At 41.6% G+C, this 18728-nt stretch overlaps 2 protein-coding genes across 2 annotated transcripts in view; both read right to left on the bottom strand.

The window, feature by feature from the left end:
- Nucleotides 1-210: 210 nt before the first annotated feature.
- On the bottom strand, nt 211-6870 carry rlim (ring finger protein, LIM domain interacting). Its single transcript, XM_029513133.1, has 4 exons — nt 6588-6870; nt 5157-5383; nt 3771-3875; nt 211-3682 (listed from the first exon to the last, which is right to left on the bottom strand). The coding sequence occupies exons 2-4, from the start codon at nt 5323-5325 to the stop codon at nt 2001-2003; spliced, it is 1956 nt and encodes a 651-aa protein (XP_029368993.1). The 5' UTR covers nt 5326-5383; nt 6588-6870; the 3' UTR covers nt 211-2000.
- Nucleotides 6871-12692: 5822 nt separating this feature from the next.
- Nucleotides 12693-18728, bottom strand: part of nexmifb (neurite extension and migration factor b) — a 43843-nt gene continuing 37807 nt past the window's right edge. The window contains exon 3 of the mRNA XM_029513093.1: nt 12693-16900. Within this exon, the coding sequence (XP_029368953.1) occupies nt 12693-16900 (4208 nt within the window). The remainder of the gene's footprint in view (nt 16901-18728) is intronic.

Here is an 18728-nt window from a genome sequence, read left to right as displayed (position 1 = left end):
CAGTGACATAGATTACAATGAGTGAGATCTAATTATACAACACAATATAACAGCAAGAAATAAAAGACTTTCACTAAACAGTCACAACAAAGATACATTTTAAATAAAACCAAATTTATATGACATATAGTTGATAACAGTGCACATCAGGATCACCACAAATTGGCGACACATCTGAGAACAAAATACATGAGAGCAATGCATTTTGTAGCATATTCACTTTAATTCAGCGGTTAGTTTCATTTAACACCCAGTTAACATACTGCACTGGGTGGGTCACGGAACAAGGCCAAGACTAAATCGTGGCCTGAGAGGGAACATACATTTCATTTACATGTTTATGGTTTTCAACAATGACAACATCTTGCATTCACACTTCCCATGAAGGGAGTAATAATTGTGATAAAGACACCAAACAGCGAAACAAGAAACATGACAGGATGGCATTAATAGTGATGCCCTTTTCCTCCCTCAGCCAGTGTTCCTGTTCATCAACAGTGCTATTAAAATCTACAGAACTTCTAAATAAAATAAAATGAACTTCAACACATTTTAAAAACATAAGTCTTCATTTAAGATTTTAACCATAAACAACAGTTTTTAAGAATAGTATACACTTATATCATAGTTTGTATTGCCCTACTTTCACTTTAGCATGTATTGCACACTGATATGGAGGATCTGCTCTTGACACTGAGGGAGAGCAGGGTGGGGGAGCATTCCCACTTTCTTCTTCCTGTATCATTATTAACACAGGAGAACAATGATGTGAAACAAACCTTCGTAATAATAACTTGTTAATTGTACATTGAGCAGGCCACATTTCAGTTTACCTTTTTATTCTGTTCATTTTATTCTAAGTCCATATCAGTTTAGAGAAATTAAATCCTCTATCAATTAATCAAGACAATTCATTATTCAGTGGCAAAACTTCATCAATCAGACCTGTGCCCAATAGATGCCAGCACAAAATGGTTGTTGTACATTAAAAAGTAAATGTCCTCTGACATATAGGGGGTAAAAAACGAAATTTTCCTTATTTAAATGTCATGCCTGTTAGTATAGCATTTTGAGTTTGAGAAATTCTGATGGCAACAACTTGATAATGACTCCAATATCTACAACCATTTTTGAGACATCCTCAGTACCTGGTATGAATACTACTAAATAAAATAATGAGTCCAAAATAAAATTGTGCTTCATATTATTTTACAACATATTTTAACAATTCAGCACACTGCAGATTTCCATGGTATATGCCACTCCAAAACAGTACTTTTGTTTCTTTTTGGTAAACAAAGAAGGCAAGTAAAAGTCACAATTTAAATGGCAAACCAATTAATTGTTGGCATTCTGTGAACATCACAATTTCTCTGCTGTATACACCGATATTTATTCAACGCCAAATTTAGAGATGCTATGACCCAAATTTTCATGACATCATTTACAGTCCAAAACCAATTTAATGATACAAATAGTATGATTCAAAATTATCTTTACAAGCTTATTTACAGCTACTACTTTGAGTTGGTGTGACTAGGAACTGTACCAACTATTAATAGAAAGGCGCCATTTTGGAGCTAATACAAAAGAGCAGATTTGAAGTGTCTGATCTACTTGCAGGTGTGCAGCATTTAAATACCAGGTCATTTTTTAGGAATTTCAGATCTGCTTGTGCACAGGGGTTGGCGCAGTGGGGGAAAAAAAAAACAAAACAAAAAAACAAAAACCTGCTTGGACACTACAAGTTGAATTGAACTGCATGCATTTGCTGTATGTAACTTGGGCAGCATTAATAAAATGTCTTACTAGAGTGAATAAGTCCCAATGTCACTGTATGGAGCACCCCATATTAAACCCCCAACTCCATTATGATCAAACTCACAAATGGTATGAAAAAATACATTTCAACAGTGGAGACAGTTTCCTCAAAAGCCTCTTATGGACTTGGAATATTAGATTATGTAAATTGAGACAAAAGGCCTGCAGTCTGTTAAGAACTACACCACACTTTCTCGATTGGCTGACACCAGGACAGCCCTTCGGCAGATAGGGCAAGTTGAGTTTTCAGAAAGCCAGCGATCAATGCAGTGCACATGGTACTCATGAGAACAGGGTAGTTTACGGAGCTTGTTTCCTTCTGCATATTCTGTTATGCAGACACTGCAAGTCTTCAAGGCATCACTTTCACCAAAGTTGCGCATGGAGAGGTTATCAATTTGCTCTTTTGTCAGCCCTTGGGGTTGGTCCTCGTCATCATCATTTAAAAGGAAGAAGTGGGCAAGCCGCAGGAAGGGCAATGAGCTGGGCTCCTCTAAACTGATTGGTGGTCTAGATCGAGCCCTTCCACCAGACGCAGGTGTACCAGTGGCAAGGCCCTCCACCATTTCAGTCTCAATTGTCCTCGCTCTCACTCCAGTGGCCACAGGTGGTTCATCAACATCAGCAGAAGGAGCAGGCGCAGGAGCAGGAGCAGCAGGAGTAACGTCTGGGTTGTTGAGGGCTTCATTTAGATCTGAAGGTGTGTTGGCTCCACGGTTTGAATCTGAAGAATCAGAGTCTGAATCCATGAGGTAGCCAAGTTCGCCAAAACCAGTCATAATCTGTCTAATCATAGATTGGAGAGCCATTGAGGTTGCCTCTCCCAAACCTGCATCAGAGATTCTTCGTATAGGGATGCGGATAGTGCTGACGTAGGTCCTCACACCAGCACGCTCAGAGCGTGAAAAAGTCCTACGAAATCCAGCACGCTCACTTTCATAAAGAAATGTGTTATTTGAGTTCTGGGAGCGTGAGCGGGTACGACTAGCAATGCTGTCTCTTTGCCGATATTCACCTGGACGCACACGACGCACCTGAAGATCTAGCATAATTGTAGGTGGACGGCGTCCGGCTGCCCCACCTTCTCCTCCCTCTCCACCTGCAGCTTCTCCTTCCTGAGATTCAACATTTTGGGCCTCTGGAGCTGTTTCTGCACCAGCCCTTGATGGCTGAACATCATTGTCAGGAGCGCTTTGCCTAGGTAGAACATGTTGTCGAGTTCGTGAACTGCCCTCCACTTGAGGAATGGGTGGAGCACTGGTGGCAGAGTTAGGATCTTGAGAACTGTGAGCTTCATGTGGATTGGCAAGACCATCTAGCTGATCCAAGCTGAGAGGGGAGCGACTTCTGGCTGTACGGGCCCTGGTCCTTCGCAACTCGGGACTACGACTCCGGGGCCTCCTTTGTCCTCTGCGTGGAGAAGGAGAAAGTCTGGGTTGCACTGGCAGGGCCACAGGAGAGCTGGGGGGTTCTCCTAAAATCTCCTGTGAAACAACCTCTTCTAATTCTTGCTCTGGTTCAACTATGACAGCTAATTCCTCTACAACTGGTTCTTCAACCACTTCTGTCTCCATGGGGACTTGTGGTTCAGCATTTGCCCCTGCTTCTTGACCCTCTGGAGACTCCTGTGGAGGCTCCTGCTCTCCTTCAGCAGTTGCCTGCTGCTCAGCCAGGTTCCGGTTCACACTGATTTCAAGGCTGAAGCGAAAATCCCCACTATTAGGGTTGGTCTGGCTGACAGCCCGCCATGACTGGTTTCCCCGATGACCAGTTCTGGTTGTGTTGCCTGTGCGTCTCACAGTGTTCAGCCAATCCAGGAGACTATCTCCGCCGGCAGGGTCTTCAGAGTTTTCTGGTTGTACTGAAAATCAGCAGAGTTAAAAAAGTTACAAATCATATAGAATTTTGACCATTAATGTTACAGTCCAAAAAGCAAATTGCAAACTTACCAACTGGATCTTCTCCAGTTTCAGCACTAGGTGTGGTATTCAGCTGTTCAGGACCATCTTTAATTTGCTGAAGTCTATTAAAGAGCTCATCCTCTGTTACTTCACCTGAGAGAAAAATTACAAAACACAAAAAGTTTGATATTAAAAAAAGGAAAACTCTTTGGTAATGAACACATGTCTTTCCTGAAGGCTATTAGGTGTTTACTTCCTCTCCCCAAGTCTGATAACCAGCATAACCGGTGAGAAAGATTTTGCAGGTGGTCGAGAGGAACTGACAAGTTTAAATTCTTACAAGAAAACTGTGATGTAAAAATGTGTCAGGAAAAAAAATAAAAAAATAAAAATAGAGAGAACTGGTGTTGAATGGTTATACTCTATTGGCCCAAACATTTGTTTGATTGTCTTTTAACACATCAACAGGACAATACTGAAAACCTCCAGACTTACCAGGGCATGTCAATCTCCATTCAATGCCCTCTCCTCGCAGGATGCTCCACTAAAGGACGTTCCAAACCTACATTCCCCCTCCCACTGTCCTGGGACAGAAACGGATTGGTGTCTTCAGTAGTCCGTAGGCTGTTGCATTTTGAGCAGATTGACAATTCCAAAACTAGAGGTGCTAGAAGCTTAACTTTTAGCATACCATCTCAGTCCAACAGGTAAGTAAGAAACTTGTGAGGATTGAGGAGAACATACATTTTTACCAACAAGTTCTCAGGTAATATGATGTTAATATCAAAACTGAAAACTTTCCTGCTCACTTTCTTTGAGGACAAAGAGCCACTAGCACTTTGAAGCACAATCAACACCAAATAAATACTTGCATATTTGGAAGTAATCTACAACATAAATATATTTTCTAATTTATCAGCCTACAACACTTGAACTGATAGGTTACAGTGTTGTTAACATGACACAACAAAGAATAACTGGTTTAATTAGTCATTAAGAATAATGAGCTTGTTGACTTTTTCCAGACCAGAGGAGCCTTAGCTGAAGGACAGCTTTTTTTAAATAGCCACTGTAGCCAAAATTTTAGCCCTTTAAATGTGCATTTAATTAGATGCACCACACATACAGCGCAAAAAAAAAAAACAAAAAAAAAAAAAAACACCACAGGTTGATGACCTAATAATAAATTAAATGTCAGTGTTAGGGTTAGACTAACCTTAACCTTAAACGCTTGCACACATCACTTTGTTTCACTTTAATTCACGGTAAATACCTGTAGCATATCAAGTATGCATACACAAACAAACCTGTTTTATAGTGTAGCTAATTCCACTCTGAAGTATTTAGAAATAAAACACATTTTGCCAGATTCAGTTTATTATAGTTATTTTTAGAAAAATAACGACTGGTGTAATTGAAGAACAAATGGATTACCTGGGGTGCCTAACAGGTTGTTGTCTCTCATGAGACGATAGTCCTCATCACTGAGATTGTTGACAAACTGGTAGAAGGCCTCCTCCCTGTCCAGTCGGTCCAGCTGCCTCCTGCGTTGAGACTCTGGCTGATCACTGCCACTCTGCTCTTGGCTGTCGGACCCTTCCATGCTTCAGAAGGGAGAGGTTTGAGGGGCGTTCTCCAATCTTTAGCAAGATCCAGTTGTGCTTCGAAAAAAAAAAAAAAAAGAAAAAAGTTAAGTTGTATATCCACAACAGATGGTGATACCCCGGAATTTACATTATGCCTACTTAAAAAGGGTCACGGTTATAAGTCTCCTCAGAGGCAGCCTAAATCTAATCTTACCACAGCACAGGGCTACTACTGAGACACCTTAATTTATTTCACACTGATCTATTTCCACTGTCATGAATACAATGGCTGGATTCGTCTATTACAATGATATAGGCCTCAGGAGAAAACCCTGGCCAAAACACAACATCACAACGAAACTCATTCAACATGTGAGACTGATTAAGCAGCTCATGTTAAAACTGTTTAAATCCACTGGCTGCAAAACAAACCCACAACCTATTATCCGCTCTTTGTAGTTCAGTAGCTTAGTTTAACATACATCGGACTTTTACTGAACATTTTAGCAAATGTGGGTGCTTGGGAACAGCAAATGAAATACGCATCTTGACGGTTTATCTGTTTCTAATTCTCACGGCAAAGCAGTATGTCAACCGAAGTCGGGCTAAAAACAAAATGGCATCATGTAACTTGGCTAACGCTGGTCAGGCTATTAGCTTTGGATACGGTTGCTAACACTGTCAACTTCAACCGCTGTTACACACTACAGAGACGCCGCACCGTCCCTGAAAATTTACAATAATGGAAAAATCGAAGGGCTACTGACTACATTCTGGGTGTGATATCTTTTGTAGAGAGGGCTAACATGCTAAAAACAAGCCTCTTAGACGGCCAAACAACTCTCACTACGTAAACGTTTGTTAGCTTTCGAGTTGGCTAGCTAAGCGGCTCGCAGCATTCACAAGTGCAAATCTATAAGGAGCTAATGCTAACTTAGCTAGTAACTTCGTGATACGTGTCCCCCCGTTACATTAACTTGACGCAAATACGGATTAAGTACATTTTTTTTTACTTATTTCAGCAAACACACAAAGAATTGGACATTTGTGATATTTCGGGATATTGAAATTTTACAAACATAGCAAGAGCGTGTCATCAAAAATACATTGACGCGAATGTTAGCATTAGCGCTAAGCTAACTAAGTAAACGATGTCAATCCTTGACGTTCTCAAACATCATCTAACCGGAGGAAACAAGCTAAAATTAACTAGCTGCTAAAAAAATAACACCAATCCCAATCCACAGACATTTGTGACATAAAATCGTGAGAACAGTACCTGTTCACTGACGGTAGTATCACAGGAATCGCAGAGGTCAGTTCTTCGGTCTTCTGGTACTCTCTGGAAAAAGCTCGGCTCTGTAGCTGAGTGAGATCTCAGGATTCCATTTTCTTTCTTTTGGGAAACCGACTCTGATGTTCCGGAAACTGAAGAAGCTGCCACCGTTTCCCCCGAGTTTAACCTTCCAGGCAGCCTCGGGCACCGCACTAACAGTGGGCCATAACACGGTCTAAACGGAGGAGGCGGGCGATCCTCGGCCGGCCCACTAAGTGTGGCTGCCTGGCAGACGGCGCTGAGGGCCACAGCCGCTCCGATGGCAGGACCAGAAACAGGATGTTTGTTTTGGACGCCGAGTCGCTGCTCAGCTGTAGCGTCACGATGCGGCTGTAAACGTAAATGCTCCTACCTTCTGCAAAATCCAGACTGGAGGAGAAATATCTGTGAACACACAACTGTCTTCAATGACCACTAGGATGTATAGCACCACTTGGAGTTTTGTTTTGTTTTAAATAAAAACAAAAAACATCTGTTTTTAATACATGTTTGGGATTGTTCCCGTAGCATTCAGGGATCTATGTTCCACTGTAATGTTTTAGCAAATAGCACATTCTTAAGGTACTCTAACTATTGTGTTGCTCTTACATTGACATTTTGAGTGTTTGTTTCTGCATGACGCTAAAATGGTAAAACATTCTCTTGTCGCCTAAAAAAAAGGGCCAAACAAATGGTCAAATTTTACTAAACGGGAATTACAAAGAAAAAAATAAAGAAATAATATTTGTTATCAAAAGGAAATTTAAACTATTAGAATTCTGCGTTCTTTTCTCTCTCTCTCTCTCTCTCTCTCTCTCTCTCGCTCTTTTTTTTTATTTTTTTAATCCCACAGTCTCCTGTGCTGTGATACAGCTGGCCCTGATGAGTGCATTTTTTCTGCTCTGTCATCAAAACAGATCCACATTCATGGTAGAGCATACTCACACTTATGGTCCCAACATAAACACAGAAAATAAACAAACGATCATTTATCAAGGCACATCCAAATATGAAAAAATAACAAAAATAACAGTAAGGTACTAACCTAAAAGGTTTGACTGAAATTCATTAGACAACCCAAAACCATGTATAAGATTTGCAGTGGCATTTGTGGATATAGAACATGGCAAAGCTAGTTATTTTATGTGGAGGAAATATTATGCTTTTAATTATATATCGCCATAAAATGAACAAAATTTGGCTATTGATGTGAATCTGCAAACAGCATTCCATATGTTTTATATAATTTTTAAACACATGAAACTACAAGGCAATAACATCCATCTTGTCTGTGGAATTCAAAACAAATATTGTACCAAATAAAACACAGAAACTGCTGTGTTGAATCATTAAATCATCTTGGAAAAAAATTAGGAGAAATATAGAATTGTATTTATTTATTTATTTGAGGAAGAAGCACCACAGGGCTATGGTAGACCCTAGACTTTTGTGTGGGTGGAGGTGGGACAGTATTGATACATCATCATACCAGTAGAGACACTTTGGTGACCCCTTGGCTGTGGGTGGCATCTACTTACAGGCCATTTTTAAACCAATGTGCAAAAAACTATCTATCACCCACAGTTGCAGCTACCATGGATACATCTTTAAGAAAATGCTATTATTCCGATTCTATTTGCATTTTCTCTAACACCCAGAAATATACAACTAACAGTGAAAGTAAAAAGGTTATCGGGCAATGGCTGAAAGCCTGAGTGTTCTGCTGGTGTTTGAACACACAAATGGATTTACCCATGATTAGGGCTTACTGAATTTAATACATCAGATTAATCTCTGAGGCTTTGTATGAAAATATGTTTCTTTCTCTCAGAAGAAATCTGCCAGATGTCTTTTAGGAGGCTAATCGCACTTTGTGTTGACTAAGTAACAAAGCATTGCCAAAATATAGGTATGAACTTATGCCTTTCCAATGTCACCTAATAATCTTCTCCATGAAGATAAAGAATCAAACACACCAACAATTGTCCTAATGAGAGAGCCACCTATGGCTGTCTATGTAATGTGAGCACACATTGACAAAACACAGAGGGTCTAATTTAATTACCACAGGTATATCTCAGCCATTGCATTAGATGATCCTTCTTATAATTTGTTTGCTCCCTTATCTGCTATGGGTGACTAAAGAACAAAAACACTGCTAATACAACCTGACAATTTTAGAGGCATACATCACAGGATCTGTTTACGGTCTGAGACACCATCTCCAGCTCCAATTAAGCATGCCAGAATGAGTTGCAGTGTGGACCACTCCAGCCCAGCACAGAGTTATGGATGAGCAGTCACTCTAGCAATGCCTGACCCTGACTGCTAATTAGATATGACATTAAAATAACATAAGACAAAGCCGGATTGTGCAGAAATTAAAATGCCTTTCACCTGAGGATCATCTAATGTAACAAATACGGACAGACTAATTGGAATTGTTAAGGCTTTATTTATATTTTTTCTTTTTTGGCAAAGACTACTGGGTCTGAAGGATTATATTCTTTGCTATTGCTATTATTGTAGTAGTACCACTTATGTGGGTGTTGCTACTTCACTCCTGACATCTCATTAGCTGTCTGTAATACTAACTGGGTTTTAATATAACCTTTTATAATTACTCTTTTTGATAGACTGAATTTGTTTGTAGAGAAGTTAATGGTATCAAGATTTTTTGTCTACTGTTTACACTGCAGTTACTGACTATAGCAAAGGGTGGGTGGTAAAAAATACAACCCAACTCTCTTCAGAAAGCAGCATTCAAAATCTTATTTTAATTTGTATATTTACTCCATAAACATTATTACAAAACTCAGCAAGTTACCAATATTACATTATCACCATACAGGCTTGATCACAAATATTTAAAACCTTTGCAACAGTTACAACAAAACAAAAAACAAAATAATACTCAAATAATTTACATGAAAATCTATAAAACAGCAAATTGTTCACAAATTATATTTTTTTCCAAGTTTTCATTTTTTTTCTTTGCTTATTTGTGTTTTGCACAGTAACACAACACTCTCACAACAAGATCATGGTCTTATTACAAAACTCCCAACAAAATGTAAATATTTCTAGTTTTCTGTTGATACTTTCATATTTTGGTTTTTAAAACCAGAAACTTGTCATTGTATATCCTTTCCACTGCCCATAGAGGCGCATAAAAGGTTACTCACACACACAAATACTTCACAGCACTTTCTAAGAAAAATATACACTTACAAAATATGTTACAAATTGGCACACAAAAAATATACAAGATTTTGTAGTGTCAAGAGTTCATTAAGATTCCTTCTGGTAACAACTCTAGACAGTATATATAAAGCTCGGTAATCTTTTAATGAAAAGAGCAAAAGTAATTCCAATCATTGTCAAAGAATCATGAAGTGAATACATCAAACATAACATTATAATATACATTCATAAAGAGGGTTAGGTACCTAATCTATTTTGCATTTCTTTTTTTGTTAACTCTGGGAAAACAAAGAAAAACAAAACCGAAAAAAGAAAAACTAAGAAAAGAAAACGACTGACAGCTTTCTTAGCACCATTAACATGAGGCAGCTCAACAGTGGCACATTTTAAAAACAAAAAGAAGAGAGAAAATGCAAAAAAGAAACATTAAAAAATAAAATAAAATAAAAAATGAACTCAGAGAAGTACATTCAATTTGACAATAGGCAGAAATGAGAGAAGGCAGACTAAATGGGCTTGGAGCCCATGTGGAGCTTCCCATCAGCAGCTTGTCTTGGTCCTAACCCTGATACACTGGAGAAAAGAAACAAAGGATCATGGCAGAGAGGAGAGAAAGAAGAGACAGAGAAAGATTGATTATGAATCTTGCCATATGCAAGCAGTCTATTACTATCACCTGTGTGTCAGAATTACCATATCCAGTGTGACAAGGTCTGTTTTTACATCAAGCTTCAATTTGTCCGCACATCTCCATGCAGTCTCACATAATTACTGCTGTGTTTAGAAATAAGATTAAATATCAAAAGGGATAAAATATAGGCCTATTGTTTGAATATATATACCTGTAAAAAATACTTGTGTAACCACATGATGGGGCTCTGCTTTCTGCTGAAATTCATTAATTTAATAAAAAAAAATATAATCAAGTTTTATAGCCAATTAAACATGATTGTAAGATCCATATTAAGGTGGGTTTATGTAAGATGGTGAATGATCCCAAAGTGATTGATATAAATGGCCTGGAACTACACTGGATTAGATTCTCGTGACAAATTTGTTTTTTCAATTTGTGGGCATAGTTGGCCTTGGTTTTGACTTTGTTTTCCACCAAAGTATTGACCCATTTCAACCGAGATGAAGAACATATAAAAGAAAGTGCCTTCATAAGAAAGAAGGTAAATGACGGCATTATGCAAACAATGACTAAACTAATTAAAGACTGAATACACCAGTGGTGCAACTTATGAAATATGGCAGTATGAAGAAATAAATTACATGAATGTGACAAGAAAAATTACTCTTTTACCATTTCAGGTAAGATAGAAGTAAGATTCCCATATACCTTAATTTACAAGATTACTGATTCCATTTGCACTTAAGACTGCTGTCCTGTTCACATTTATTCTAAACTGCAAAAATGTCCATTGACAACTGGTGCGTGCATCAGAATCTCGATGGTAATAAACCACCTTGAATTTCCAGTACCAACCAGCTATTCAGTGAGGCACAGCCTCTGACAAATGACAAATAATTTCCTTGCTTACCCTCAAACATCTGCACTACACTCTCCTTGGTCCAGAGAAAGCTCATTTGAACATATCTTTTTTTCATCTTCTTCCTCTACAGTAGCCTTCAGAGCAGATCTCCCCTTTGCCTCTCTTTCGTTGCTTCTCAGTGCTAGGCGATGTTGAGGTAAATTGAATTTGGCAAACAAAGTGGGGGAAACGAGGAGAATTCAGAGTCTTTCTGATTTGGTTTAGTGAGTGGTAGTGTACCACTGCCAGCTGTTGGTGCCTTTCATGAGAAGAGAGAGAAAAGTCCCAAATAAAGAATTCCTGTGGTGGCAAGTCTCTGTAAGTAGTCTCCAACCCGAGCAGCCAATATTCCAATGGATAGAAAAGAGGAACAGCCAATATTCACACATATATAAGAGGTCATTTACACAGCATTGTTACTTTTGGCACATTGATTTTAAGATTATAATTATCTTTTTTTTTGCAAATATTGCATGTCCCTGTACAACAACATTGACAAAAATACTCTGAGGGTGGAGCTTTTATGAATTTGCAAGGCGTAAAAATGTAAATTTAGATAATCAGTTCTCTACACTCCAGAAGAAAAAAAAAAAAAAAAGCTTGATAAAAGGAAATGGGTAGTCATTCCAACTTTGAGGGGAAAAAAAGACAATGTCTGATATGTCATCAATACAAAATGGTCCCATCTTGTGTTTTCAAGATGTCTTGGGCTTAAATAGGGCTCATTAACTGTAGGTTTCCCTCTTGAAATGAGCCAGGCAGTGTATGGAGGACAGCAACAACAGGACATCCACATTCTGCATACAAAAACAGATGAGGAGGAGGGGTGCGTAGATGTCACTCAATGCATTTGTGTATATAGCTACATCTTTAGGGAAAGAAGGGAATAAATACATAATTCAAGGGAGTTAGTTCTGTTGAGAAAATACAAAAACAAAGTTCCTCAAAAAGGCGACAGAACTGTTTTCAAGGCTTATTCTTTTTTTTTTCAGACAAAAGTAAAAGAAAAACGACTATAAGAAGAACAAACAAAGCAGAAACAACAGAAGCAAGAAAAATGCAGCCATGGTCGTTTCAAATCTCAATCAAGCTTGACACAATCACTCAATAGGTAGTTTGCAAAGTACAAGAAGTTTTTCATGCAGATATTAATTTCCTCTTCGGGGGGTTGGGGGTGGATGGGGGTTAAAAGGAAGTGGGAGTAGTCAGGGGGAACGTAGTACTCATGCAGCTCTGGCATAGCGTCAGTGTAGGTATGCTTGGGAGGGAGGGCTGAGCAAGTAGTGGGGGAAAGTGAGAAAGGGGTGCAACAGCAGCTGATAACAAAATATTACCTCAGTTTCTCAAAAGAGGTCATCAGTGCTATGTCCTTATTTTGGTCCCTCTCACCTCGCTTCCCCTTCAGTGTCTCAATCCGAGGGAACTTTGCACTGGTCTTGTGGCGGTACAGCTTTTTGTGTGCAGGACCGGGGTTAATAAAGTTGGGTTTATCAAACATGTTACAGCCCAGAGCTAGTTGAGGGAATAAGGGGTGAGAAGGGTTGAATTTGGCCTGGTTTTTTCCTCCCTTTCCCCCAGCCTTTCTGCCTCTCCCAGCCCCTGTTAACACGGCTCCTTTTTTCTTCAGGTCGGCCTCAGTGCCTGCCAAGATTTTGAGAGTCTTTAGGTTGAGGCTGTTGGCCTCTGAGGGCATACAGGACTCCGACATGGGATTCCACAGTGGCTCAATGGAGGCCATCATGAACCTTTGGACCTCAGCCATGCCAGAGACAATGTTGGACAGAATATTTGAGGGCTCCTCGAATTCTCTCTGGTCGTCCCCTACCAGACTGTTGCTCTCTGACCAGCCAATGCCAGACCAGTCCCCAGTGCTGCTACTGTCAGTCAGGCCTGCGCCACAACCACCTGCTTGGTTCTTTGCTGCCTTACCTTCTAACATGGCCTTTATCTTTTTGGTGGAACGCGAGTTCTGTTTAGGAGTCTTCACCTTTTCTGACTTAGGGGCTCTGGGAGCTCTGACTTTCTTTGGGCTCTGTCCTGTAGCTGTCTGTTTGCAATTGCCTTTCCTTTTTGACTTTATGCTTTTTCCACCAGGCAGTATCTCACCAGTCTGTTCATCAAATTCTGTAACTCCCAGCTCCTTTTTCTCCAAACCTAACACATCCTGACTGTTGAAGTTGTGCAGTGGAAACTGGCTTTCTTCCACCGTGTATGCATTTGCTGTGTGCTCTTGTTGCTGGATAACGTCACAGTTCCACTTCACCTCTCTATTGCAGTCCATCGTCATATCATTCACATCCTGGAATTCTCCAACATTGCCCGCTATCTTCATATCACGCCCCACCACCTGGGGGGAAAGGTTGGGAGTCTCAGGAGGGGAAAGCTCTGACAGTGATGAGTGTCTAAACTTGTCAGGGGTGAAGTTGGATATATCCAGCAGGTCTGAGGACTCCCTGAGAGGGGTAAGAGCATCTACACTCTGCTGAATCACCACTTTAGGACTGCAATGAGCTAAGAAGCTGTCTCGGCCCTCCTCCTCGCCCTCCCGCTCACAAGACTTGAGGCTAAGGGAGCTGTAATTGCTGGAGGAGGCTGACAGAGAGCCCACTGAGTCATAGCTGATGAGCCTGCCATTGTCTGTGCACAGGGACCCTCTCTGGTATTGCACCTGGCCCTCCACACAGACAGACTGACACACTTGCAGATCTGCCCCAGGCTGCAGCCCCGCCTCAGTCAGGTAGCTCTTCTCATAAAGCAGCCTATCAGCCTCAGGGCTCAGCTGGCTGTAAGTAGACACTGGCAGGCTGTCATTCAGGGGCACAGTACCTGGGAAGTTGTTGGGTAAGATGGGAGTCTCAGGGGTTTCTGGCCCAAAGCTCTGGGTGTGACTTGCGCAAAGCTGCGGGTGCCACATCTGGGGGAAGCTGGGGCAGTTCTGGGGAGACTGCTGGAGCTCGGACTCAGAGGGAGGTGAGAGGACGCAACTCTGGGCGAGTTGCAGGGAGGAAAACTGTTTCTCTTCTAGGGACAGCCCCAGAGGATACTGCTGTCTAGAGGGCTGCTGAGGGAAATAAGAGATAGTTGCTCCAGCAGAAGAATCTGTAGCATCTAACAGGGTCTGCAGGTAGCCCCCCGGGATGACGGGGACACCTGCCTCCACCTCCTCTGAGGAAGATGCTTTGTCAGGAGAGCAGGTGGACGAAACAAAGGGGAATTTATCCCCAGTTGTGTGAGCACTGGCGGCATTGTCAGAAAAATGGGGTTTGACTGTAGTTGAGCTCAGGCCTGCCTCTTCCAACCCAGCAGTTTGGTCTTCAATCTGTGCTGCAGCAACACAGGCATCCGTTTCATTTGTCACGCTCCTCCCCTCCTCTCCCTCTGCCGCTTTCATTTTCTTGCTCCTCAGCCTGGCTTCACTTTTGAATTTCCTTATCCTGACTGTTTTATTTCCTCCCAATCTCCTCCCCTCCCTCTCTTCCCTCTCCTGGGAGCGGCTCTTGGCTGTGACTGTGTGCGTGATGGAGTTTGTGTCTAATGTGACTGAGAGGCCTGGGGCTGCTATTATTCCCCCTACCAACGGAGTGGCCTCCTCTTTAGAGGCACCTCCCTGGCCCTGATCAGAGAGAGGGGAGCCCTGTGCTGTTGCTGATTGCTCCACAGCATGAATCCTCTGAACCTTAAGCCTGTTTGCAATCTTGTATTTCCTTTTGGGATGACTAGAATTAAAAGGGCGATGATGGCGACCGTTTAGATGAAAACCTCGTTGTTGTTTATCTCTGGCAGCCAGCTTAAGCTGTTCCTGTCTCTCTCTTTGCCTCTCCTGCCAGAAATCCTTCAAAGGAGCCAGTGTCTCATATTTGCTTACTGAGTCAGTGGTTAAGCTCACAGTAGCATCCACAGGGTCTAACTTGCCCAGTTTCACTGACATGAGTCTCTCTCCTTTAAACCTGTTGATGATGATGTACTTGATGACCACGGGTGGCTCTTTGCGACAAGATTTCCGACGTTTTTTGGGGCACCAGTCTACATCCTCCTCCTCTTTCTGACCAGCAGGAGCTTTCTCTTTTTTCTCCGCATTCTTCTCACTCTCGAGCGAGTCAACATCATATAAGTAATCATCACTATATCGAACCTTTCTCTTGGAACGTAAGCCATAGTTGAGAGGGTTGGAGGGACTTAGGAATCTCTTTGAGTGGCCCTTTTTAAATTTGCCCTCCTGCAGGGTGTCCGAGGAGGATCCCGTGCAGGAGCTGTCATCACTGAACTCTCCTGATTCTTCTGTGGAATTGAAGTCCATTAGGTAATTAACTTTGGGAGTGGACATGGGGGAGCCTTGGGAACCATCAAGGGGGCTCCTACTACTGCAGTCCCCAGCCTTTCCTTCCTGTCCCATCTCCAGGATGAGCTCATCAGCTTTAGGCTGAAGCTCATCAGCACTCCTCCTCAAAACTCCCACACCTTCCTCTTTCTTGGCACAGTTGGCCAGAACACTAGGGAAGAAGTTGAACTGTGTCTCCTCCTGGAGCACGTTTGTCTTTTCCCTCATGTTGTCCTGGAAAGATTCATAACGAATCTTCAGGGAACAGACATCGCTGCTTAAAGTTGAATCATCGTCTTCATCATCAAATAGATTGTCAACATCTTCTTCAGAGAAGAGGTTGACTGACAGTTCATTCTTCGAACAAAGGTCCAGCAGTTCCATTTTACTCTCGCTGATGAAAGACTCGAAATAGCCCCAATCCTGACCAGCATTGGCCAGCAGAACCTCCTCTCCGCTCACCTTGTCCAGTAACAGTCCTTCATACAAGTTCTTAGCTGTTGCATCATCTTCTGGGTCATCACAGTCCTCTGTTGCTTTGTTTCCGTCCACTCTTTTGCCCTCACCTGGGGCTTTTGGCAGAGGAAAGTTAAGTAGCTGGTCTGAGAGGAGTTGCTCTCCGTAGTGATTTACTGCCTCCCCTGCATGGCTCAGGCACTGGATGCTGATGTTGTTGATATCAGAAAAGTCCTCTCGGCTCACATCCCCAATCCTTACACTTAGCCCAGACTCTGTGTCTGGGTTGGTGTTAGGATCATGGGACGGGTTCTGGATGGAGTTAGGGTCAGTAGCATCGCGTGTTTCTATGAAGCAGCCAAGGCAGGTCCGTGAAGGCTGAAGAAGACACTCCTCAGTCAGGGCAGATACCGTGCCAGGCTCCATGATTGAAGCTGACAGAGGGAGGGCAATGGGTAGCGGAAGGGGAGTCTTCTGTGTGTCTCCTGTAGAACCCCAGGAGCTTAAAGATGGGGTGGGAAGTGATGTAGGGGTGTGATGAAGGTGGGGTACTACAGTTGGAGAGTCATCAGAGGGAGGGCAGGGGGCAGCTGTTAGGCCCAGAGAGGGATCGGTGCCAATGGGCAGGGAGAGGGATGGGGATGTCGGTGTGGTCCTCTGGAGCGTTGCAGTCGCTGCAGCAGGAGCAGGAGTAGGTGAGGATGGAGGAAGAGCAGCATCAACGAGCCCGCACAGACTCAGCTCACCACCCGGCTCACATACCCCTAAGAGAGAGAGAAAAAAAAGACGATTTCAGCTCTCTGAACCATAAGTCTGGAGTTAAATTACATTGTTCTTGCTCTGTAGTTACACTGACATTTCATCTGGGCTGCTGAAATGCAATTAGTGTCAATTAACCCCCTAGAGCTCAAAATGTCATTTGTGATGGCAGCCTTAAACATTAATTTTCAGTTTCAGCACTGGCTTCAGTAAGAAGCATTGGCAATGTTAGGTACCGCATTACTGCTTGACATTCAGATGTAAATGTCTAGACCAGACAAGACCTAACAAAACCCAACTACGTGTATAACTAATTCTCAGAATACAGACAGAAAAAGTAAAGAAAAAAAAAAAACCCTAGCAAACTCCTGGAGCCTGTTAAATTAACATGTGAACATAAAAGTGATAAGGAGCTACTAGAATCGCTGCTTACAGGAAATAGGTCCTCAGAAACAACTCTCTGAATGTCCTCTAAGTGGGTGTTGGTGATCAGTGGAATGAATTTTATATTTATGCAATTGTTTGTTGTTTGTAGATAATAGTGACTAACTTGTTTGCATTCGGTGTTAAGTATAGCCTTCATTTATAGGCAGAGTGGGAAAATTTTACATAAAATGTTGTAGAAAATAATCAAAAAAATCCTCCACTTTTGTGAAAACAGTGACAGTATTGCATGTCTTCCCTTTGCCATTCCCAGAGCAATGAACAAAACTGAAATAATGCAGGCATCTATACCTCCCCCTCCTTTTAGCATTTCATCTGAATAGATGCAGACTCAGTTTTACTCTGGAGTAACATGATACAACAAGATTACTCAAAAACAATTGCAGTAATGACTAAATAGAAAACAGAATTTGGTGATTTTCTACTGGTTGATTGTGACAATGTCTTAATCAGTTGAAGACATCCTTCTGATGAGTAACAATCAAAACCCACAGAAGCAGGATTGTAGCAGCAGGCGGATAGCTTCGCTTGCTCTGCATAATTAGATGACAGCAGAGGAGGCAGGTATGTACACGACAGTCCCATATGTTGGAGACTGTATAACCAGTGTCATTTACACCTGCCGCATTCTACAAGCCCAAGATGCTGCTCTACACACATATTCTTTAAAACTATGCTAGAAAAAAATGAAAATTGAAAAACATACCAGAGCAATTAATGTGTTTGCAGAGGTTAACTAGCAGCATCCCCCATTTTAGGATGGATGCACCTAATCATTATTGAGGTAGTGATAAATGCTTGAGGGGAAGACTGCTTAACAAATAGCATTCAACATGGCTGTAGTGGTGGTGAGTAAATCTTTGAATATGGATATGATTTGAGAGTGATTTAACGAGGTAATGAATTTTCTGAGAGATGGTCTCTCTGGGTCTGCGGCCTGCAGACACATTGGAGCAAGCAGAACGCCTACTAAAAGCATACAACTGTGCTACTGTCATCCTTAATGAAGAAAACCTCAGGAGAAATATGCATCTTCCATCTTCCTCTCAGAGTCAGAAAACTGTTATAGCAGCAACTTGTCCGAGGCTGCAGAAGCAACACAGCGAGGCGTTTGCCATCAGTTCCTTTCAATCTGTGAGCCAAAATGACCCCTGAGCAAAAGCATGTTACTGACACATCACCAGCCACATGGTATCATATGGCACTTATTATAGAGATGGGCGCAAGACTACAATTACATTTTTACAGGCGTGAACACAATTTGTTTGGATTTATTTGGTATTACATGCAGTCCCAGCACTTGAAATCCATAAACAAATTTTTCCACCATTAATAAAAATAGATACATAAAAAGTAGATGATTATTTATCTCTTTGATTAAACTCAAAA

This window comes from Echeneis naucrates, chromosome 10 (assembly GCF_900963305.1).
Source record: "Echeneis naucrates chromosome 10, fEcheNa1.1, whole genome shotgun sequence".
Taxonomy (NCBI): Eukaryota; Metazoa; Chordata; class Actinopteri; order Carangiformes; family Echeneidae; genus Echeneis; species Echeneis naucrates.
Note: the sequence above shows the minus strand (reverse complement) of the source record. Positions and strands in the feature narration are given on the sequence as shown.

Coding starts and splice junctions, on each gene's coding strand:
- rlim (XM_029513133.1), bottom strand. CDS start 5,325: ATGGAAGGGTCCGACAGCCAAGAGCAGAGTGGCAGTGATCAGCCAGAG. Junction 3,876..5,156: donor CAACCTGTTAGGCACCCCAG/GTAATCCATTTG, acceptor TTTTTCTCTCAG/GTGAAGTAACAGAGGATGAG. Junction 3,683..3,770: donor AACTGGAGAAGATCCAGTTG/GTAAGTTTGCAA, acceptor GCTGATTTTCAG/TACAACCAGAAAACTCTGAA.